Source organism: Choloepus didactylus, chromosome 2 (assembly GCF_015220235.1).
Source record: "Choloepus didactylus isolate mChoDid1 chromosome 2, mChoDid1.pri, whole genome shotgun sequence".
NCBI lineage: Eukaryota > Metazoa > Chordata > Mammalia > Pilosa > Megalonychidae > Choloepus > Choloepus didactylus.
This window is the reverse complement of record NC_051308.1, coordinates 58,420,346-58,444,236: the sequence shown is the minus strand read 5'-3', so window position 1 is coordinate 58,444,236 and position 23,891 is coordinate 58,420,346. Positions and strand designations below refer to the sequence as shown.

At 48.1% G+C, this 23,891-nt stretch overlaps 1 protein-coding gene across 1 annotated transcript in view; it reads left to right on the top strand.

Annotated features, from left to right (window-relative positions):
• Positions 1–23,891, top strand: part of LGR6 (leucine rich repeat containing G protein-coupled receptor 6) — a 101,328-nt gene that overhangs the window by 52,798 nt on the left and 24,639 nt on the right. The window contains exons 5-6 of the mRNA XM_037812191.1: positions 5,005–5,220; positions 11,109–11,180. Of these exons, the coding sequence (XP_037668119.1) occupies positions 5,005–5,220; positions 11,109–11,180 (288 nt within the window). The remainder of the gene's footprint in view (positions 1–5,004; positions 5,221–11,108; positions 11,181–23,891) is intronic.

The following is a 23,891-nucleotide window of genomic DNA, read 5'->3' as shown; positions in this document are numbered from 1 at the left end:
GTGTCAGACAAACCTAGAATTCCAGCTCTATGTGAGCTTGGGGGACTTAATCTCTCCGTAAATGGGGCCCATGGTGTTGTCACCCACTTGTGCCTCATGGACACAGGTCACGTACTCTTACCTGGCTCTGGACCTAAAGACTTGATAAATGGAAATGATGATTCTATTTAGTATCATGGTTGCTTGACACTAATGTCAAGCATGATGTCAAGCAAGTGTCGGTTGCTTTCAGCCCAGGGCTTCAGAGAGGAAGGGGGTACTCCCCACCTTCAGGAATTAGGCTTCCTGGGTCTGCTCCTCCATCCTCTATGTGGGCAGTTGCCAGAGAGCAAGGAGGAGGCCTGTCAGATGGGCCAGGCCCCGTCCCTCCCCAACTCCCATATCTGGTGGGTTGCTGGGCCTGATCGAACAGACTTTCTAAGGATGTCTGAGATCTGAGTCCTCTTACCCCTTCCACAGTGGGTGTTTCAGTTTCCTATATTGCCAAAATGCAATACACCAAAAATGGATCGGCTTTTACAATGGGGATTTATTAGTTCACAAATTTACAGTTGTAAGGCCATGAAAATGTCCAAATTAAGGCATCAAGGGGTAGATACCTTCTCTGAGGAAAGGCTAATGGCATCCAGGCTTCCCCTGTCACATGGGAAAGCACATGGCTGACTCTGCTGAACCTTCTCTCCTGGGTTTAGTTTCTGGTTTCAATGGCTTTCTCCAAAATGTCTCTGGGATTCTGTCTCTCTTAGCTTCTCTCTCTCAGCTCCTGTGCATCCTTGCTTGTTCTCCCAGGGCATTTCTCTCGAAGCATCTGGGGGTCCTCTGTTAGCTTCTTTGGGGCCAACTCTGGGCGTCATCTCTTCGCTTAGCATCTCCAAACGTCTTTCTGTCTGTATCTCTAAGTGTCTCTCCCTGAGCTCTCTTAAGGACTCCAGTAAATTAATTAAGACCAACCTTGAAAGGGTGGAGTCACATCTCCACAGAAACAACCTAATCAAAAGATCCCACCCACAGTAAGTCTGCACCCACAAGACTGGATTAAAAGAGCATGGCTTTTCTGGGGACATAACAGTTTCAAACCAGCACAGTGGGCCTGCATTCTCCTGCCTCCAGGCCTTCATTCATGACACTCCACCTCCACCTCTCCTTGTCTAAATCCTACTTTCCCTTAAGGCCATCCCAAAGGCCATGTCCTCTGGGTGGTCCTAAGTGGGACCCAGAGCTTAGGTATCTGTCTGTGGTCTCTGGGAAGGCTAGGGCCTAGATGCTGCCCCACAGAGGGGGCCTGGGGTCTGCAGGGAAAGCATCTGTGGATGGGGGAAAGAGCCCTCACCATGATAGAATGAGGTGTCAGAGCAAGAAAGTCAGGGTGCCCATCATCACCTGGCAAGAGGAGCTGACCCGTTTTACTTGCATGTCTGGTCTGACCATCACTTTGGGACTTGGAGGCAGTGGATTTGGAGGGCATTTATGCATCATTTATTCAAAAACATTTATTGAGTGCCGTCTGTGAATTAGGTATGTTGCTAGATGCTGGGAATTCAAAACTAAGCAAGGTACAGTGCCTGCTATTTGTCATTATTATATCCAGGAGGATGACAGGGAGTCCTGGGGTAATTGATGATTGATTCCAAGAACATGATCTCCTGGGGCCAGCTGAGCACTAACTGCAGGAGGAAATGGCCTCTAGCTCCTCATTCTGTCTTCCTCTCTTGTCCAGCTGTCCCAGGTCATGAGACCAGGGTATCAGAAGTTCTAGGAGACCTGGATCAGGGCTTCAAAAACATGAATGTGCTATGAGTCAATTTTAACCTGCAGGTCAGGTTAAAATTCAGATTGTGATTCAATAAGTCTGGATGGGGCCTGGGATTCTGTATTTCTAACAAACTCCCAAGTGATGCTGAGGCTGGTGGTCCATGGACCACCTGTTGGGGAGCAAAGACCCAGAGGAAGATGTGATCTATGTCCTGATGCCCGAGTGGGGGTGGGATGATGGGCCCAGAGTAACCAAGCGGAGGATGCAACCCAGGCTTCCTCAATGGGGTGTACAGGCAAGTGTGTAGGTTTGAGAGACTGGGAATGGAGTAGAAGTAGGGTTTTCTGGGAGCGTTCCAGGTTGGTATAGAAATCAGTGAGGCACATTCACATTGTGACTTCGTGGTGTGTGCCAGTGCTATAGCACGATTAGGGATGTATACTTAGATGGTCAGACTGTTTGGGCTTAAATCCCAGCTCTACCACTTAACTAGACATGTGACTTTGGGCAAGTAGCTTAACCTCTCTGCACCTCACTGTTCTCATTTGCAAAATGTCACCTTCACAGGCTGTGATGATTACATGAGTGGATACATGTAATGTTCTTAGAACACTCTCAGTAAAAGGGGCCTAGATATACAGGGAGGTGAGATTCACATGGGGCTGGAGGGTGGAGGATCACTCAAGTGTGGGCTCTGTTCCACCAAGGTCTGGCATATGGCTTCCAAGCCAGGGCCCAGGCAGGGTGGTTCTGCCTTCTGAGGGTCAGATGATAAGAATGTTCAAGGGAGGGGAGTGGAGAGATCACCATACCTGTGGCCAGCTGAGGTGCTTTGGGGTACAATAGTACCCCAACAAAGACCATGTCAGGTCTGGCAGGGCCAAAGTTTTCCCTGTCATCTTCCAGGCTCAGTTTTCCAGGCAAGCGTGAGATAGGAGCAAGATGATACTAAAACACAGTCCATGGTTCTGGCTGGTGGGTGTCTAGGTACATCAGGAGTGGGACTGACATGAAGGACATTTCATGTGCAGGAAAATAGCAGGTAAGAGGCATCTTTATGGGATGCTAAAAAGATCCCCCAAATTTCTGGGTAGCACTGTGCTATCCCAGATCAGGGGCCATAGGGATCACCATTAGGAGGGAACATATCTTATTCACTTCTCAAGCTTCTAGGCAGGTGGAATGCATGTGGCTGTCCCCAACTGGACAAGGTGATTATACAAAGTGACTCTCTCTTTGTTGATCTTCCTGCCTCCAGTATTGCCCCTCTCCAATACATCCATGGTATCCAGAGGGAGCTTTCTAAAACAGAAGTGTGGCCTTGCCATTCCTCTGCTTAAAACCCTTGACTGGCTCCTGTTTCCCTTAACGTGGCATTGCCTATGAGGCCCTGCAAGCCCCAGCTCCACCTTTCTGACTTCAAGTTGCACATCTTTCTCTCTCAGGCTTCCCCTCACCCCCATCCCTGAAATCCTACTGGCCTGCTTTGAGTTCCCCTACCATGCTACACTCTATTTTCCCCATGCCATTCCCTCTGTTTGGAGCTCTTTCCCACCTCCTCTCCTGGCTAATTCCTACTGAGCCACCAGGTCTTCTGGAGGCCTTTCTCCAGGAGGCCTTCCCTGAAGGCCTGGACTAGGGCACTTTCCAAGGCATCATACTGCACCGTGAATATAAATGACTTTCCCACTAGAGAGGAAGACCCTTGAGTGGGGGCAGGGACACTATCTCCTTTGTAGCTGATAATTATTGAACACTGTCTCTGGGCAGTAAGGGCTTTCTGCATGAAGGTCATCCTTCTTGAACCCCTAGAGGGAGCATCTTTTGGGAGTCTGTTTTCACCAAGCTCCCCTGTGATCCTGCCACAGTCAGACCATCCAGGGTAGAATGCTCTTAGGGGACTGTGTCTGGGGTGACAAGCCTTGCCAGCAGAAGGCAGTCACTGAAGGGTTCAGGTTAGGTTTGATGTGGGTGGGAGATCTTTCCTAATTACAGCTTTCAAGGGGTGTCCTGGTCAGTTTGCTCTCACCCCCAAGACTGCAGTGTCAGTCCATCTATCCAGAGCCCTCTTGCTGGTGAGCTGGGGAGTTTCTTCCAGTGATTCTTGAAACTTTGGGCCTGGAGAGCACTGGAGAAACGACTTAGGGAGGAGATTGAACGAACCTTCCGCAATTGGACTTGTGCTGTCACGGTGAAAGAAAGTCACTTTTCCCCACCCTCCCCAACAACCTGGTCACAACAATTCTCCTTTGGATTCAGGATTCTTGAGCCTATGGCCTTTGTGGTTGAGGCTGGGATTTCTATGGCTTGGGTGCCATGTGCCTATGTGGGAGAACCATGACTCAGTGCAAAGCCTCCCTACAAGATAGGAAAGACCATTGGCCAGCTTGTCTAGCCCTACCTGAAACCAGCTGCATGGGGTGATGGGTATTCAGCCCAAGTCCCAGACTAGGAGGCAGAAGGCAGTAGCACAGAGATAAAGGATATCATAGCTTGGACACACCCATAAAAAGCTATCGTGGGCAGTCTTCTTGTTTAGCTGGGCTGCCAAGAGCTGCTGGAACTCATGTCAGAAGTTACTGTGTCACCTTGGAGTCTCTGGATGTTCACATTCGGGACCACTCACCATTCATTTACCTGTTTTGAGGAGTCGCGTACCAAGGACTTCCCCTGTGCACACAGGGACCTCCCATAGGACTTCAACTGAACAAGAAACCCCAGGACTTTGGCAGGAGCCCCATCTAGCTACTGGGTCCTTGAGGGGACAGGGAGTGGATGATGCCAGGTGAGGGTAGCAGGAAGTGGCTTTGGTTAGGTCCAGAGTGAGATCTCCCTCTGCCAATGCTGGGAACACCTCCACTATATGGCCTTGAAGTGGGCAGGGTTGAGAAGAATAATGTCACACCTAGAGCAGGGACATTATGGCATAAATCTAGAAGCCAGTTGTGTGGGCAATACTGCAATTTTGGTTATCTACAAATGGACTGTGAGTTAAAGCTTGGGTCTCAGAGGAAGAGTTAGGGTCATAAAGAGGAGGGGATGACATAAAAATCTAAGAATTATGGGTTGGAATAGAGACCAAATACAGGAACTTGAAGAGGTAGGACATGGGATAAGTGGTGGTCACATGGCAGTTTTAGTCCTCGGGTCCCCCTAAAGGCCCTGTGGTGGTCTTGGCTGGCCCAGTCCAACCCCTAGCTTGGTCTGCATCTTGCCCTGGATTGATCCCTCTCCATCCTCTCTTCCGCCAGGCGCCTAGATGCCAACCTCATCTCCCTGGTCCCGGAGAGGAGCTTTGAGGGGCTGTCCTCCCTCCGCCACCTGTGGCTGGACGACAATGCACTCACCGAGATCCCCATCAGGGCCCTCAACAACCTCCCCGCCCTGCAGGCCATGACCCTGGCCCTCAACCGCATCAGCCACATCCCTGACTGCGCCTTCCAGAACCTCACCAGCCTCGTGGTGCTGTGAGTGCTGCTCTGCCCTCCATCACCGGCTGTGTCCTGCTGGGGGCTGGAGGCTGCATGAAGCCTGGCTAGCTTTGCTCCTATCTGTGTGTTTCTTCTGGTCTCTGTTTCCCTTGTGTAAAATGAGAATGATCATCCCCTGTTGACCCCATAGGGTCATCATGAGGCCAAATGACATTAGAACTATACAAGTGCTCTGAGATTCACCAAAAGACGAGAGTACCATAACCAGAAAGCAGCAATTATGCTACTCTTTCCTCACTATGGAAATGTAATAACTATACCATGGTGATGGGAAGATGAGTCAAGAATTTCTGATCCTTACTGCCACCATAAATAATTTCTACCACATTTGAGAATCAAATGATATAGTCTTATGCTTTGGCAGAGGGATAGAGTAAATTCACCTCATTTCCCAGGCATGAAGAAGCAGAGAAAAAGCCATCACTTATAATTACATGGCAAAGCCCTGTCAGAGTAATTACCTGGGAGATAGCATCCTTGGCAGGAATTGGGGACTGGAGTTAACTCTTTCTTTCCAGTGGGAACTTTAGAGTGCAAATTAGCTCCCAGCTAATTGCTATGAGTGATTGGTAAGTTCATAGGGTAATTACTAAGGGCTTGGGGGTCATGTGTAATTGCTTTGGGTTACACTAATTGCTATAGGAACATGGCTCAGGAACATGCATGTTAGTGACTCTACTAAATGGCAGCACTGCCTCCCCTGAACCTGGAAATCTGGTGTGATTTTCCAAGCCAGGGGTTGGCTAATGCTTAGTTTCATTTGAGAGATGAAAAGGCAGGCATCCATTTGTCTAATTCTCTATCTTGGGAGGCTGGAGAACCAAGATGAATACATTATGGACCACTTCTATGGAGATGGCCATACCCTCACCCCCTCTGGGAGTCAGTGGAGTATCTATAGAGGGTAAGCAGAGCAAGATGGTTGGTTATAGCTTTGATGATGACCCTGTGACAGCATGAGGGAGTGGGGTCAGGTCTCTTTGCAACATAAGGTGATGGAAAAATGAGTTTCATGACGGGTCACCAGGCAAAAGAGCAGCAACAAATATTTGAGTCCTTATATTGGGCACTGAGGATCCAAAGAAGCATAAGAAATAGGCACTGCCCTTCAAGGGATGACAGAACAAATATGGGAAGAGGTAACTAATGATGTAATGTAGCTTATCTTAAGAGAGTCTGATGATAAATACAGATTAATAGTAGCATAGGAGTTCTGGGGAGGCTGAAGCAACTGCAAGCAGAGTAGGGAAGGTTTCATGGGGAATTAGGGTGGGTCCTTGGCCTGGAAAGGTGCTAAAGAGTTAGCAAGCAAAGAGGAGAATGAGAACATTCCAAGCAGGTGTTGATAAAGACACTAAGGGGAAGGTCAGGGGTGTCTGGCTGCCAGTGCATAGGACACTTCAGCTGGGGCAGAGTCCCCTTGCAGAGCATGGGAAAAGAAGCTCGAAGGGTGATCTTGGGGACTTGCAATGGCAATGTCAGGGTAAGGAGTTTGGCTTTTATCTGCCAGAGGCAGAGGGGAACTTGAAGTTTTTCAAGCAGAGGATGAAAGGAGTATTTTAGGAAGGTTCATTTGTAGGTTGGATGAGAAGAGGGGAAGAGTAGAGCCAGAAGGTAAGTTAGGAGGCTCTTATGTATCAATCAAAGTCCAGTGTTAGGGAGATGACGGAGAGGATGACATAGAAGGCATGACAGTGAGGGATGTTTTGACGGGAAATTTGATCAAATTTAGAGGCTTTCAGAGGGTAAAAGATCAAGGAGAAGGGGAATTGTGGGTGACTCCAAGGTTTGGCTTGGAGCCAGGGAACTGACTTGAAAGTCAGGCTTGCTGCAGATCTAGTAGAGGTGAGGTGCCCCTCTGGGCAAAAAGTGGGGTAAGAACTAAGGAAAGAAAACCTCCTGGGTGCAGGAGCAAGGCTGAAGGAAGAAGGCTAGTGCCCTCCCTGGGGCAGGGCCTGTTCACCTACCTCCAGCTCACTGGGGATGGAGGAGAGATGCTTTCAGTGGGAGATGACCTGGAAGGGGGCGAGGGGGCTAGAAAAAACTGTCCAGGGATCAGGAGGATGAGCTGGAGGAGGCAGGTAAGGAAGACTGGATGTGAAAGGAAGCAAGGAAGAAGTTTAGTTAAAACCAAGGAAGTAGACAGGCTGGAGGCGTGAGCAGACAAGTGAGGAGGAGAAGGGGCTTCTCTTCAACCTGAACTCTATGCATCCATCAGGCTGTTCTGCACACAGGGCCCCCCTTCCCACCACTGCTGTGGCACTGACAGGACCACGAGGTGGCACTGAATTGGATGGCAGTGGGTTCAAGTGTGTAAATCTTGTCTCTTCCTCTGGACTGTAAGCTCAACACCCTGCCCCAGGCTGGGCTACTAGAGGGGCCAGAATTCCTGGGTTGAATGAGTGGTTTGGAGGAGGGAGTTGGGGACCTGGGGCTGGAGATGTTCAGCAAGCAGAGATGATCTGGACTGGGAAGGGTGAGGGATGGGAAATGGAGATGGGAGTTTAATAGGAGACAGGAAGAAATAATAGAGTTTGGGGACAATAATAATAAGAGGAAGTGGGAAAAATAAAAATACTTTGGTAAGCAGAGCTAGTTTATTTCCATGAGGCAGGGGCTGTGTTTCCCCCATCAGATCAGAAGCTCCCCAAGGGCAGGGGTCTGTCTCCCCTATTGGAACCTGATCAAGCAGGTGGGCAAGGATGAGGAAGATAGACAGGAACTTTAAACCCCAAGAGCCCCAAGGCTCCCATCCCTACCTATCTGTGCTAGATGATATCTGCCTGTTGCTTTTATATTTGAACAACATTGTGGAGGCAAGTTTGATTTTTCCCCTGTGTAAGTGGTTTATTTTTTCTGTATGAAGATGTTTTTTAATCCTGGAACTTCAACAGTTCAACTAGATATGTCTTAGTATACAATATTCTGCAGTGAATTTTCCTGGAACAATGTGTGCTTTCTAGCTGCTGATTCCATTCTTTCATTTTAGAGAATTTGTCTTATGTCTTTGAATACATTTTATGTCTCATTTTTAAATTCTTTCCTGCAGAGATATCAATTACCTTTGTGTTGAATCATTTTTATGTCTTCTGCATGTATTAATTTCTAACTGTTTTAATCTTTTTTTCTTATTTAGCCATTTTCACCATGATTATCTCAAGCTTTCTCTCTGAGACCAATTCAAATTTCAGCAATGTCTACCCTGTTCCTTTTTTCAAATGGATTAACTCTTTTTCAATGACATAGATTTGGTCCTCAATTGATTTCTTTAGTCCACAGTGTCCTTTTTCATTTCAGTTTTTAAAATTTTGTCTTTGAAATGCTGTTTTATTGGATTGGTTTTATAGCAGAAGGCAATTGTGATACATTTCTTTTTGTTTCTCATTCATTCTTTTTTTTTTTTTTTTTTTTTTTTTTGGCATGTTCTCTCCCTCTGTTTCTCCTATTGTATGTTTGCATGGTTGCCATGTTGTTTCTTCTTTCTGGCTCATTCTTGGATAGCTCTGTCCTATGGTCCCAGCAGCAACGTCTCAGGACCAGATTATCCTGGTCTTTAAGCTTGGTTCTCTCCTCCCAGCTTCACTTGGTGGGCTAAATATTGTGGGAAAATCGGTGTTCTGGTTTGCTAGAGCTGCTGTTATGAAAAATACCAGAAATGGATTGGCTTTTATAAAGGGTTATTCTAGCTTGCTAATGCTGCCAGAATGCAAAACACCAGAAATGGACTGGCTTTTATAAAGGGGGTTTATTTGGTTACACAGTTACAGTTTTAAGGCTATAAAGTGTCCAACAACAGAGTACCTTCAATGAAGAATGGCCAGTGGTGTCCAGAAAACCTCTGTTAGCTGGGAAGGCACGTGGCTGGCATCTGCTGGCTCCCAGGTTGTGTTTCAAAACGGCGTTCTCCAAAATGTCTGCATCAGCCTCCAATGGCTGTCTTCAAAATGTCTGTCTCAGCTTCAGCCTGCTATAAGCTCCTTCTGTCTGAGCTTATATAGTGCTCCAGTAAACTAAACAAGGCCCACGCTGAATGGACGGGGCCACTCCTCCATGGAAGTTATCCAACCAGAGTCACCACCTACAGTTGGGTGGGTCACATCGACACTGAGCCAATAGGTTCCAACCCAATCCATGGTAATACGTCTGCCCCTACAAGAATGCATTAAAGAATATGGCTTTTTCTGGGGGACATAAATATACAAACTGGGCTCTGCCCTTTCTGCCAGGATTGTGTTAAATATGCGAGATCACTCCCTCTAATTGGGGAGCTACCCCTTGGGCTTTAAATCCTCTATTTAGTGACTAGCCAAGAGCTTAATTTTACTTCCTCATTTCACCTGTTCCTTTGGGCAGCCAGTAGTGAAGGGGAAAAGGACTACCCACTGTATTAGTTAGGGTTCTCTAGGGAAACAGAACCAATAGGAGATATCCATAAATATGAGATTTTATAAGTGTCTCAGGCAACTGTGGGGATGCATGACTCCAAATTTTGTAGGGCAGGCAGTGAGCTGACAACCCTGATGAAAGTCTTTGATGAATTCCCCAGGAGAGGCTGGCTGGCTGAAGAAGAAGTGAAAGTTCTCTTTCTTCTGTCTTAAAAGTCTTCAAATGATTGGATTAAATCCAGCTGATTGAATTCTCTCATTGCAGAAGACACTCCCTTAGTTGAGCGTGGATGTAATCAGCCACAGATGCAATCAATTGACTGATGATTTAATAAACCAGCCTTGTGGTTTATTAAACCAGCCATGAAATGTCCTTGCAGTAACATTAGGCCAGTGCTTGCTTGACCAGACACCTGGGCACCATCACCTGGCCAAGTTGACTCATGAACCTAACCATCACGCCCACATCCCATGTAGTTGCTTTTCTTCAGATTTGAGGGGGAAGGGGGGGTTGGGGGAAAATTCTCAGGATTTTGTTTCCTTGCCAATTCAATTTCTGGGAAAAGGTTAGGAGCTCCAGGAGTTTTCCTTGGCCACTGGATTTGCAGCTTTTTTTTTTTAAACATTAACCTGGGTCCCTTTCCTTGCTTCACTGCTACTTGTAATTTGGGGCGAGGGTCTGGATTTTGCTGTTTTTGCCCATTTCATTAGCAACTGGGAGAAGAAAATTCTGTCACTTATTTTCAATTAGCTGTTTACCTTGGAAATCTCTTCCATACTGATCTCCCTCTTCCCAACCCACACTTGCTCTGACCAAGCCCTTTACCATCCTGCACAGACTTGCCATGCTTATTCCCCCTACCCACCCTTGTTCACCCTTTACCTCTGCCTGGGATGCCCTTCCCTCTGCCTATTCACACTGTCTATCTCTCAAGGACCGGCACTGGACCACTTCTTCCAGAAAACCTTCCCTGAGTCCTCTGGCCTCACCCAGCTCCCTATTCTCTGAGCTTGTCTACCGCTCTCTCCAGCTGCAACATAAAGCATAGCCTTTAATTATATGTTGTTTACAGTGGTTTGCTGTTGCCTCCCATAAGTATGTCTGGCGACTGAGTCAGGCAGGCTGGGTCCCAGGGAGTAGGACCATAGGAGAAACCTCCGATTTGAGCCCCCGTGACATCAGGTCTCTCCTAGATCTTAGTGGGAATTTGCTTTAGCCTTGGCCTGGAGTTCTCCTTTCCCCTTTTTTCTCCAATAAGTCCAATAGTGTAGCCTGGGGCCAATTTAGCCTTTTAGGTTGTGACTTCCAGAAATTGGTTTTGGCTGATCGCTTTTCCTTTAGAGACAAAGGGCTGGACCACTAAGGTCATTCTGTCCATGCCGCTACCTCCATCTTCCTACTCAAGCCACCAGTCTTTCCCCACCCCCAGGCCTGGTGCTGTGGGCACCCATTCTGACGTGTCTTTCCTTCCCACACAGGCATCTTCATAACAACCACATCCAGCATCTGGGGACCCACAGCTTTGAGGGGCTGCACAATCTGGAGACACTGTGAGTTTGGAGATTGTGGTCAAGTTCTGTCCTGCCTGGTGATGAAAGCCTGGAGTCCCAGAGTGGGGGTGGCTGGGCTGAGGGAAGGGCTAGCAGGACTAGGAGGCTGGAATCTGGCCCCAGGCTTGCCCACCCACATGCTCCTCTGTGGCATTTTCTCTGGCATGTCACTCAGAATGAATTCCTTCCTCCTTCAGGTGGGTGGAATGCAACCTCTGGGAGTTCAGGGTGGCCCAAGGAGGGGGCATCTAGGACCCCTGCCCTCAGAGACCATGAAAATGATGCAAATTTCAAACAGAGATGGGAACTGCAAGGAAAAGCTAAAGGAATGAGGACATTAAGCCTGGGGAATAGGAGGCTTGGGGGTAGGGCTGGAGCTGACTCGATGGCAGTTTTGACGTCTGTTTAATGGTGGCTGCTGACAGAGTGGCGCGTAATACCACAGAGAAATGCTGGGACTGCTTGCCGATAGATCTAACTAGCTAAATGATTAATGGGGAGATGACCCACTCGGCACTCCAGCCTGACTATAAAAAGCACCCAAGCTGTTGACTCTTAAAAAGCCTATTATTCACACATCATCATCCTGGAATTCAGTCAAGGTCAGAATGCACCCAAACCCTCCCATCATTTCCTCTGGATCCCTGCCAGCCCCCACAGAGTGGGCTGAGTGGGCCCCACTTGAGCAAACAACTGGCTGCGCTCTCCAAAGTGTGGCCATGCCAGCTGGGGTCCCTCAGCTCCCATGAGGAAGCCGGCTGCCCGGCCGCCTGGTGCAGTCCTGGGAGGGGAGCGCTGGGGAGAGAAGGACCCCCAGGCCACCAATTTGAGACACTGAGGTTGGTTGGGGAAGGGCTCACGGTGTCGGGGGTGGGGGAGTAGCCACGGTTTCTTTTCCCTGTGTCCCGCTCACTGCCCCCACCCCCACTCATATCACACATCCCACCTACCGCGCCCACCCTGAGACCCCACCCCTACCCCCAACCAGAGCATTGCTCCTGAGGTGACAGATTTTCAAGAATGTAAAGCAGCAGAAGAGAAAATTCTGGGAGAATGCTGTGATGGGAAGAAGCGACGTGTTGGGGAAAACCATTTGGCAACATCTATGCTGGAGGACATGGCCGTCTGCACGAGTGGTTGTGGAGGAAAAGGGAACGGGGAAGCTGAGACCAAAGCTCCGCTCCTTCTTCCTGTGGAAGGGATACTCAGGAGCACGGTTGCTCTCTTGGGCTCAGCCTGAAGCAGGAGAAATGGCAGAGCGGGACCTAGCTCTCCCACACCCTCTCCCCCTTCAGCAGACTGGGTGCTGAGGAGAGTGGGGCGGGTGGGGGGAAGTGCCTCAGCCTGCAGTCAGCAAAGCTGGAAATCCTCCCTGCCACTCGGTGTGACTGGGACGGTGTGCTCCCCGTCTCCAGCTGTCATAGACTCTGAGGTTAAAGCTGGACAGTCTAGCCTGTTCCATCAACATGTGAGAAGACTGATGTCCAGGAAGACGGCACGGCCTGCCCAGAGTTCCTCTGTCAGTCGGGGACAGAGCAGATCCAGGCTGTGCTAACTGAGAGACATATATGAGGAGTTGCACTGCTTTCCCCAGTCATCTTGGTCAAATGTGAATTGTGTGAGCCTTCTCTCTGCTAAGTTTTTGGAAGACCCTAGAAATAAGAGGTAGTCATTAGCCTTGAAAAGTCCATGCTCCCACAGCCACCCTCTGTCTCAAAATACAAGAGTGTTTGGGATGGTGTTGACATTATGGGGCAGGAGGGAGTCCAACGCTATCAGCCCTGGAGTGTGGGGGCTGAGCTCTGCTGGGAAATCAGTGGGGAGCAGGGCACACACACTGGTTGTGGGCTGGCAACTCTCAAAAGCCAGCCAGCGGCTCTTTCTTCACTTTTGGGGCACGCTGCCTAATTCTTTCTCAATTACCCACTAGATTGCTGGGCACGGCATTGGGCTCAGCTGGTGCTGGCTGAATTACAGAGCCATCCTGCCGCTAAGCCCCCACTGAAGCTTTCATCTACAGAACTGCCTGGCTCTGCCACACAAGGCCCGGGGCCTGCACCCACTTTACAGATGCAGAATTCAAGGCTAAGAGAGGAGAAAAAGTTCCCCCACTTTATTCTGTGGAGGCAGAACAGCCTAGTGGTAAAGCTCATAGCTCTTGGCATTAGCCAACCTGGGGTGTGATGCCATTTCTACCAGCTGGGTGGCCTTGGTAAAGTCATCTGCCTCTGTGAGTCTTTTTCCTAATACCACTAATAATACTGATCTTATAACGTTGACATGGGGATTAAATGAGATGATGCGTGCAAAGTTCTTACAGAGCCTGGCAAGCTAGAAGTGCTCGATAAAGGTAGTTATTTGTGTTAACAACCTGCCCTGAACTCCCTTCTCTTTCCCTGTCCCCTCTTCTGAGGGCCTCGGCCTCAACAACATCCCTTCCTTCTCCACCCTTAAGGGGTAAGTCCTGCTTCCAACTTTTGATCTCCAATTAAAAAGGGAGAAAGTGTGCTTTTTATCCTCTATCCCCCAGAGTATTTGCTGGGGAGCCTGTAGGGGCAGCCAGATGTGGGGGAAGGAGCGGCTGAGAGAATAAAAGGAGAAAGGAGAGTCAAACCTTTTAATTGTTGCATAATTGGCACGCTCTGCAGCCTCAGTTAGTACTCTGGAGCTTTTCATGTCAGCGTCTCACTGGAAGGGTATTTCTCTCTGGGGCCCCGTAAATCTCTGCCACTTAGACCCCTCTCATCTCTGGCAGCAGAAGGAAGATCAAACCCCTGCGGCCTGAGCTGTGGTTTGGCTCCGACTGCAGACTCCTCCACCTGGGAAGGAGGGGACAGGCAGGGGCACACACACACGGTCACACAGGCACCCTGCGCCACACACAGCAGCCCGAGCACACACGAGCACACACACCAGCAAGCTCAAGCCATCCATGCTCCTCACCCTGCACAGACACTCCCAGCCCACACCACGGCCCAGCACAGAGACACCCTCCACAAATGCACCCACAGCAACACAGCCTCTGCTATGCCCTCGGTTCTGGAGGCTGGACTGTGGGAATTCCGACCCCGGCTCGGCCTCTGTCTACAAGCTGAGTCAGCCTGAACACTTCACCTCACCACTCTGAGCCTCGCTGTCCTCATCTGCACAATGGGCACACCCCCTGAAAGGGTGAGGAATAAGCAAGATAAACATGCACTGTGCTCTTTTACTCTGAAAGAGCCGGGCAAATCCAAGAGGCCAGGCATAGCTGTGCCCGGTCTCCTGCTGAGCAGAACACAGCATGTAGACTCCACTCAGACTCCCAAGCATAACACTAGCCACACTCTGATCATGCAGAGAGGAGGTTCTGGGGGGCCGCCTGGTCCTGGGAGGCCTGAGTCTCTTGATGTGCTCTTCATCATTCCAGACCTTGCCAAGAAGCCTCAGTCAGAGGCAGGCAGGACAAACTGTCCTGCAGGCACGCCTCCCTTCTAGGCCCACAGTAAGGATGGGCCACCACTTATTGGGAAATTCTGAATCAGAGATGGTCCAGCCCCCAGCCTGTAAAGTCTTATTTCCTCTACTTTCCAGATCACACCAAATCCAGAGATTTACGCTGAGCTGACCAAGTTTCTATAGTTTATAAGTGATGGTTAACCACTTGAAGCTGTACCCCTTGCCTCCTAATACATTATTCTCCTTAGCCCTAGCTTCCAGGAGAGTAGATCAATTAAGGACTTTGCAGTTTTCTAGGTTGAGAAATAAGAGAACACAAGACCAAGAATTGAATCATTGAAACCACTGATGCCAATGGACTTCGCTCTAACCTGGCTCTGACTTGGCCCGGAAAGTGTCCAGTCACCCCTCAAGCCACGGGCCCCACGGTCGGTCTTTGGGCAGGGCTAGGGAACCAGGCAGACCCCCTCTGGGGATTCTTCCAGGGCTCTGAGGCACCTGGGGTAGAATAAGGACTAGACTTGGAATCAGCATTTAAATCCTGGCCTTGCCAGCAGCCATGTGAAATGTGCAAGTCACCTGACCTCGCAATTGTCTTAATTTCCACAAATAGAAAATGGGATGCTAGTTTACAATTCATAGTTACAAGGATTACATTAAATGAGATAACTCTGCACAGTGCCTGAAACACCACAGGTGCTTAATTGGAGTTGGCTTCCTTTCTTCCCTGTCCTCCCATTTAATGTAAATTCTGAGGCTCAATGGAAAGTCCTTGCTTGGCCCTTTCCCCTCCATAAGGAGCACAAAGACCCTCATACTTATTCCTTTCCCTACTTCCCGCTTCCTGGCACAGTAAGAGTAAAGGAAACAGAGTTGGGCCTCCTTCGCTTCCACCCTCTGTAGGCGAATACCTCACAGTGCTCTTGTATTACCCCTGCAACCAGGGAAAATACTGGCCTGGGAGTGTGGAATCTTTAAGCCTGGCGCCAGCTCTGCACAAACTTGCTGTGGGACTGTGAGCAAGTCACATGCCTAGGGGGAGCCTCAGTGTCCTCAGCTGTGAGACGAGGGGTGGCTCTGACCTGGGTGGGCGTCTTAGGAGCTGCTGATTTGGCAATTCCCCAAATGTCAAGGGTCTTTTCTGGCAGGTGTGCCCTAAGGTGGCGGGGAGGGTGTTACCCTGAGGTGTCATTTCCGAGTGGTCTCCTCTGTAGGATGGATGGGAATTCCCAGGCTATCTACCGGCAGGCTCTGCAGCAGGGCTTTTGGGGTTAGTGGAGCTAATGGGTGGGGCAGAGGTCCAGAAAGATCTTGCGGATTTGCCTTCTTGTCTCAAGGCAAATGAGGCTCACCCCACTAATCCCTGATCAAATAATAATTCCCTGCAGTTAAGAGAATTAAAAATAGTTTTTTTTCCACAGAGACTGTCACATCTCTTATCTCATTAATCCTCCCAACTACTTCCGGAGGGACGTAAAGCAGGAGTTGTGTATCCTTGTGTTACAGCTGAGGAAACTGAGGCAGAGAGTGGGTGACTTGCCCCAGGTCACCCAGCTAATTAAGAGGCAGGATTAGAGCTCTGGTATGGGCCTTTGGCCCAGTGTCATCAGCCCACGCTGCCTCTTGAGGCTAGCCCTGTAAGCATTGAGGAACTCTTTCCTCTCCAGTTCTTAATCATCTTACATTTGTGGGTTTATTAGCTGCAAATTTGTGGGGGTTTTGTGGCTTATAGTGGACTTTATTGTTCCATATAAAACTTTTTTTTTCCTTCCGGCTTCCCCTGAAGAACCACTGACTTCTAACGGGTAGAAAATTGAGCTGCCCAATAAGGTTGTCGTGTGCTCTATGACCGTGAGGAGTTATTAATAGTTCTTCCCAGCATGACATTCCCTTTCCCATCGCCCTGGTGCTGGGGGTAGCCAAGGTCACTGCTCTTGTTGCTGCTGCCCCTTCCTCCCCTGCTGGTAACTGGGCCAAAATTTCCACTCTGAACTCCCCCCTGCCCCACAGACACCCCAGCCCGCTGGTCCAGAATGGAGAGCAAAGGGAGGTAAAGTGGGGATGTGGCTTGGCAGCAGGGGCCCAGTAGATGCCATGGGGAAGAAACTAAGAAGTTCTGGCCCTCGTGAGTCTGTGGGAAGGAGGAGCTGGCAAGAATCGATGATTCTCACTCCCTTCTTCTGTTTCTTTAGATTCACTCATTCCTTAAATATTTACTGAGCTCCAAGTATATGCCAGGCACCATTCTAGGCACTGGGGAAACATTTATGAACAAGTGAAACATAGCACCTGCTGTCATAGAGACTAAAAGGTCTTGGGCCAGGAGCCCTACCTTTTTTTTTTTTTTCAGTTTATAACTAATGTACTAGTGCTCCAGCATCACTCTGACCTCATCACACTAACCCCTCAGGCTTGGCACACTCCAAGGCCCAACTTCTATTTGCACTCTCTCTTCCCAGGCTCTCATCTGGTCTCTTGGCTTTCAGTACTATTTACTGACAAGCCAGCCCAGACCTCTCTCCTGAACTCCAGATCTAAATATCCACAGGCCTTCTTGGCATGCCCACATGGATATCTAATAGACATCCAAACTGAACCCTGAGCCTCCCTCGAACGCATCCCACCAGAAGCCTCCCTCTGTGCAATGATGGCACCTTCACCTTTGCCGTCGCTCAAGCCCAAGCCTCAGAGTCACCCAGAACAACTCTCACATCCCGCATCCCAGCTGCCACCAAACTCCACCCCTTCTTATGCCCTCCACTGCTTCCAGTCTGGTCCAAGCCACCATCGCTCCTGGGTTATTGCAATGGCTTCTTACTGGTTTGCTCTGCTTTATACTTGTCATCCTGCAGTCTATTTTCAACACAACAGCCAGAGTCATGATTAAAATACACATCAGATCCCGTTACTCTTCTGTTCAAAACCCCCCAGTGACTCCGCATCATACTCCAGTAAGAAGCCAAAGTTCTACAATGGCCTGTGAGGCCTCGGATGATGTGCCCCTGCTACCTCTCTGACTTCACCACTTCCTTAATCCACTCTGGCGCACTGGCCTCTCTGCTGCCTTTGAGTCCATTAGGTATGCTCTGCCTCGGGATGTTTGCACTCATTGTTCCTTTGATTGAAATGTTCTTTCCACATTTATCTACCTGGTTGACTTCCTCACTTCCTTCAAGACTTCGCTCAAATATCACCTTTTTAGTGAGCTCCTCTTGATCACCATTGCAGTCTTCCTAGCACCATCTCCCTTTCTACTTTATTTTTCTCCACAGCATTTGCCACTAACTGATAACCTATATTATTTATTTTGTTTGTTTGTTGGCTGTCCCCCATCTCTCAAATGTGAGTTCCATGAATTTCCTTCACTACTGTATTTGTAGCACCCGGCACAGGGGACGTACTCAGGAAATGCGTGTTGAGTGAATGAATGAATATATGGCCCCTGCAAAATCGCTATTCCTCTCTAAGCTTCAGTTTCCTCATCTGTACTATGAGGGCATTGGACTATCTAATCTCTAAGGTTCTTCCCAGCTCCAGTCATCTATACTCAGTGCTTTGCAAAGGCTCTAGCCCAGTCCTCTCCCTGAACCCCAGACTTAAATGTCCACTAATTAGCCCCTTTCATGGTCCAGGGGACAGCATGGGTGCCCTGTGCTCTCTCACTTGGAGAAATGCCCCGGACCTGGGCTAAACCACTAGGATGTTGCCTTAGTGGGCAAGGGGCCCTGGGGCAAGGTCATCCTCACATAAGCCCAGGATTCAGAACCTCGGGGTCCTCCCTGGCTTTTGCCTAGTGAGTTGCAGTCACTAGGACAGGGCCCCTGGCTGCCTTCTGCTCTGGTTAGGGGCGCCTCAAAGCCTCCAGGTCCCCTGCATTAATGGGCCCATGGCATCTGGGCGAGAGCCGTGCTGCCCCCAGGGATCTGACCCATCCAGAGGGTCAGAGGACTGGGTCCTGTTCTGGGCATCATATCTTAAGCGTGACAAGGGCTTTCCCATTGAGGGTGGGAGGATATGAAGTGTCTACAAAACTTGATTCAAAGAATTAGGAAGAAGTCCTATGTGGAGCATGATGACTGCCTTTGAAAGATGGATTAGACAATTTATGATCATCCAGCTGACAGGACAAGGGCCAAAGGGGGAAGTAAAGGCAGTACTTGGGCTCAGGATAAGGCAGGACTGTAGAGTAGCCCACCAGTGGCACTGGATACCCAGCATAGTCAGCGAGTGTCCTGTTGTTAAAATTGTTCAATCAGAGACTGTATCTCCATCCAGCTGGAATGTTAGAGATGATTCCTGTGGGGGAAGTTTGGACTATGTTACCTTTCACCTTCCTTCCACTTCTAGGCTTCTATGATCCCAGGTGCTTCATTAAGGCAGGGCAACGATTAATCTCAGTATCAGAGATCAGCAGCTTTCATTAAAATCAGCAGTGCTATTGCTGCAGGTATATTCTGAGTCTTCTCTCTGGTAAGGAAGAGAGTGTAGGTGGAGGGAGGGTAAGAGGAAGGTGTGTGGCAATTTTACTAATTGCTGTATTTATTAATGGGTGGCCTTTTATTTAGGTTGTTTAGAAGGTAAAACAAATGCTATTAGTCATAAAGTTTTTGTTGGTTCCTGGCTCATCCAGTCATCTGCCCCAAGCATGTGTAGTCAGATTCAAGACAGATGCTCTGTCTGCACTATGGGAAGAGCAATTAAGACACATATTAATTGTGTTTGCTCATCCTTGCTGCAGGCCTTTAAGAAATAAATATAGTTTAGAGTTTACAATCTGTTAGAATTTTCTGTGCTTTGTGTTTCATGCTTGGGAGCAAGGCTCACCCACATTTCTCCATGCGCCCTTATCTGTGATCTGGTAATAAACACAAATTATTAGCCCTGAGAATAAAAATGTAAATGGAAGCCCAATTAATTATATTAATCTTTCTTTGCTTCTGTGAAAAGAAGATAGAACAACCAACTTGTTTGTCTACTGTTCTAGGGTCTAAAGAATGGGAGTGTCAATTCCAGTGCCTAATGTCTAGTAAATGGAACAGGGAAAAGGAATCAGCATTATTTGAACTTCTATTCTGTGCCAGGCTCTGGACAGGTGAACGGAACTGCCTTATGCCATGGGTATCCCTGATTTATAGATGAGGAAACAGAAGCCAAGAGAAGTTAATGACTCCTTCAAGGTGATTCTATTAGGACAAGTTTCTTTTGACTCTAACATGGACAATAAATAAAAAAGATATCACACCTCCAAATCATAATCATTTGGCTTTGACATGCTTATAGGCACCCAAAGAAATTTCCACAGAAGCCTGATGCTTCCCTTCCATTTATCCTCTTTCCCACTCTCTCTAAAACTTTTTTCTTAAAGCCTTGCTGTTTGGAGACCAGCCAGGATCCAACTCTGTAGTAAGTGGAAAGTGTGTTAAACCAGGAGCCAGAAGGCCTGAGTTCTAATCCAGGCTCTGGGACTTGCGGCAATTTACGTCCTCTCCCTGAGCCCATTTTCTCATCAATAAAAAGAAGGAGCTGGACAAAATGACTGTGAAATCCTGCCAGCTGTGTCCTCTGAATTCACAGTGAAGCTCCCCCAAGGATCTCAAGAGTTGGCCATTTCTGCACAGCCAGATGCAAAGGAGAGAATCAGGCTGTGGGCTTGGATTGCCTTCTCAGCTACTTTAACTGATCATATGGGTTTGACATCAATTTTCATTGGATTTGGCTGGAACCAGCTGAGCAGATGAAGGGGAGGATTGGCCATGGACAGCTGCAGCTTCCAGACTGAGCTCTGGCTGGAGTTGGGAATGGTTTCTCTTTAACCTCAGCCCTTCCCCGTCTGCTTCCAGCTGCCAGGAGTAACAGACAGAACAATTAACTCTTCCTGGGCTTCTGGCTGATTCCGGGCAATTAAAGATAATAAGACTATAAAGTCACGGATGAGTTTTCCAAGCTGAAGTTTAGGGCATCATAAACTACCCTGCAATGGAGGAATCAGACCGACCCTTGTGCCAGGGACTTCCTTGCAGCTGTCAAGAATTCATATGTTAGAGTTTAATCCCAAGGGGCCAAAATAGTCCCAAAGTGACCAGTGACTGAGACCAAAGGAGCCCCCATCTGGAGGCCTTGCAGAGTGGGCTCAAATAGTCATCCTCGACAATGAACACTCATACATATGGCCTTGTGCCTGGGTTTGGGAGACCCAAAAGTGAACCGTAGGCCATCTGGCCTCAACAAGCATCCCGTTTCCTGGGGGAGACAGTTGGTACACAGGTAACCCCACTCTGCAGTCAAACTGCCTGGGCTTCAGCCCCAGCTCTTCCATCACTAGCTGTAGCACCTTGGTCAAGTGACTGTCTTGGTTTCTCACCTGCAAAATGGAGGTAATAGCACCTACCTCAAAGGGTTGGCAGGGGAATTAAATGAGATAATATATGTAAAGCACTTAGAGCCAGGACTATTGTGTAGTAATTACTGTTATTATTACCAACACCCCCATCATCAGTCTCACCAGTCCAACCCTGTGCACAGTGAAGGAGAAAACACCAGAAAAGTGCTAGGAGAGTGATTCATTCTGGCTCCAAGGAGGGGAGTGGATTCGGGGAGAAAGGTATATTTTAGCTAGACTTCAAAGGCTAACTAGGATTTCAACGGCTGAGGATGTGGGCAAAGGGCATGCTAGGCTGAGGGCATGCGTGGCACAAAGCTAATACATGATGGTGTGAAAAGACATGGGGGAGTGAAATGGAAGATGAAGCTGAAGGATTAGTTAAGGCATCGGAGACCATTAACGAATTTGAATGTTGTTCTGTAAGCAATGAGGAAGCCATTTCAGATTTTTTTTTTTTTAAGTAGGAGAGTGACAGGGTGAGCTTTGCATTTTAAAAAGCTTTTGCTGGCAGATGTGTAGTAGCTAAGAATGTGGGGCTCTAAACTCAAACTGCCAGCGTTCACATCCTGGCTGTGATGCTGAATTAGTTAAGGTAGGTTAATGTGCTGCAACAAATAGACCAAAACATGGGATAATGGCTCAAACACAATAGAAGTTTATTTCTGGATCATGTAACAGTCCAAGGAGGGCGTTTCTTCTTGGCGGGTGGCCTTCCTCCATGTGGTGGCTCAGAGACCTGGCTTCTTGGGGTCTTGCCATCCCCTGGGCCTCATTATCTTTTACATCTAGCTGGTGGAAGGGGAGAGAGACCATGCTGGAGACAGACTGGCTATTTCATAAATCCTGGACCCAGAAGTGGCACGCACTACTTCTGCCCACATTCCATGGGAGAGAATCTAGTCATGTGGCCACACCACTGCAAGAAAGGCAGGGAATATACTCTAGCTGCACTCCTGGCAATTCCTCCTGTTACTATAGGACAGCACTGTTGAACAGAACTTTCTGCAATGATGGATGTGTTCTGTGTGTGCTTCCAGTATGGTAGCCACTGGCCACATGTTGCTCTTGAGTCCTTGGAGTGTGGCTAGTGAAACTGAGAACTGAATTTTAAATTTTATTTGCTTGTAATCAATTTAATTTAGATAACCACATGTGGCTAGTGACTACTGTATTGGACAGTGCAGCTATAGAGAAAGGAGAGGGTGTATTTGGGTGGAAAGACAGTGGTCTCTGGGCAACTTATTTCTTCTCTCTGTGTCTCACTTTCCTCAACTGTATAATGGGTATAACAGTAGTAGCTACCTCTTAGTGCAGTTGCGACAATTAAAAAAGATCATTCAGACAAAGTACTTTGTGCTTGGCACATAATCGGTGCTTAACTAACGCTATCATATGAGTACTCTGGAAGCAGGGAGACCATTTAGAAAAGTGTCAACAATCCAGGGGAGAGATCCCTCCTGTCTTACTTCCAACTATTGCTCTTTGCTCCAACCAAACTATGTCACTTGCTCCACAGCCCATACTTCCTCCAAATTATGCTCTTTCTCCTTGATCTACCCATCCCTCCCAATTCTACCTCTCGAAGTCCTGCCCTGCCATCAAGACCTGGTTCAAATATTACATCTCCATGAAGCCCTTATGTCCTCCCAGCTGTGTGTGATTGCCACAGTCTCTGAAGATCCTGATGCTTTGTGTGTTCTCCAAGACCTACCACATTATGCTGAGGGTACTCTTCTAGTTGTCTTGTATCTAGTCATCTAGTTGTCTTGTCTAGACAGGAATTGTTTCCTCCCCATCTCCCTATCTTCCACTTTACCCAGCAGAGTTCTTTGTATGTTTTGGGCAGGCAGCAAAGATCCGTTGCACTGAATTGAATTAATCAAGGGCAGAGAGAGTTGCAAAGACACGTCTCTGGATGGTTAGAGCCAGAGATTACATCTATGCAGCACCAAATGAACCAGATCTTTGGCAATTACCCAGGTCATTGAATCTATGTAGACACACAAATGGGAAAATTCAGGCCACCTCACTGGCATGCAGTTTCCAGAGTTCTTTTTGACATTTGCACAGTTTTTATTCTCCCACATTTCTGTACAAAAATAGCCTTCTAGTTCACATGCCTTTTACCATGTGTCTCTTCCCACTATTAAGCCATTCCTGGCAAAATTCCTGACCAGAAACTGCCAACAAGGGCTGGAACCACTCAATGTGGCCGCCTTGACATGGGTCCAAAGAACTGTATAAGGGCTCAGTGATAGCAAATATACTTGGGATCCAGTCCCATGGTCCCTGTGGTCCTGAGTAAACCTAACAGAGCCACTCAGGAATAACCTGTGCTTTTTTTTTTTTTTTTTTTTTTTGACGTCAACCTCAAAATCTCCCCCAAATACCCTAGAACCCCTTAAGAGTCCATTAATGTCTTTCATTAGTCCGTTTATCTAAACCTTTTCATTTATTCATTTATTCATTCAACAAGTATTTGTTGAGCCCCTGCTCTGTTCCAGGTACTCTTCTGGTGTTTAGAATACCAAACAATGTTCCTGTTCTCAAGGAGATTTCATTCTAGTTGAGTGAGAAGACAATAAACAAACAAATATATGCCCGGTGGCAGTGAGTTCTATGAAGATAAAGAAAGCAGGGTATCTCAGTTGTTTATTGCTACTTTACAGATTATCCCAAAACTTAGTGGCATAAACAACAGTACCAACAATTTATTATTTCTCATGTCTGTGGATGGGCAGGGCTCATCTGGGTGGTTCTTCTGTTGGAATTCCTTTGGCTTACTCATGAGATTGCTGTCCTGGGGCCAGAGGACCCACTCACTCATCTGGCATCGTGGTGCTGGCTGTTGGCCTGTCCTTTCTCCACATGGCTCTCATCACTCAGTAGTC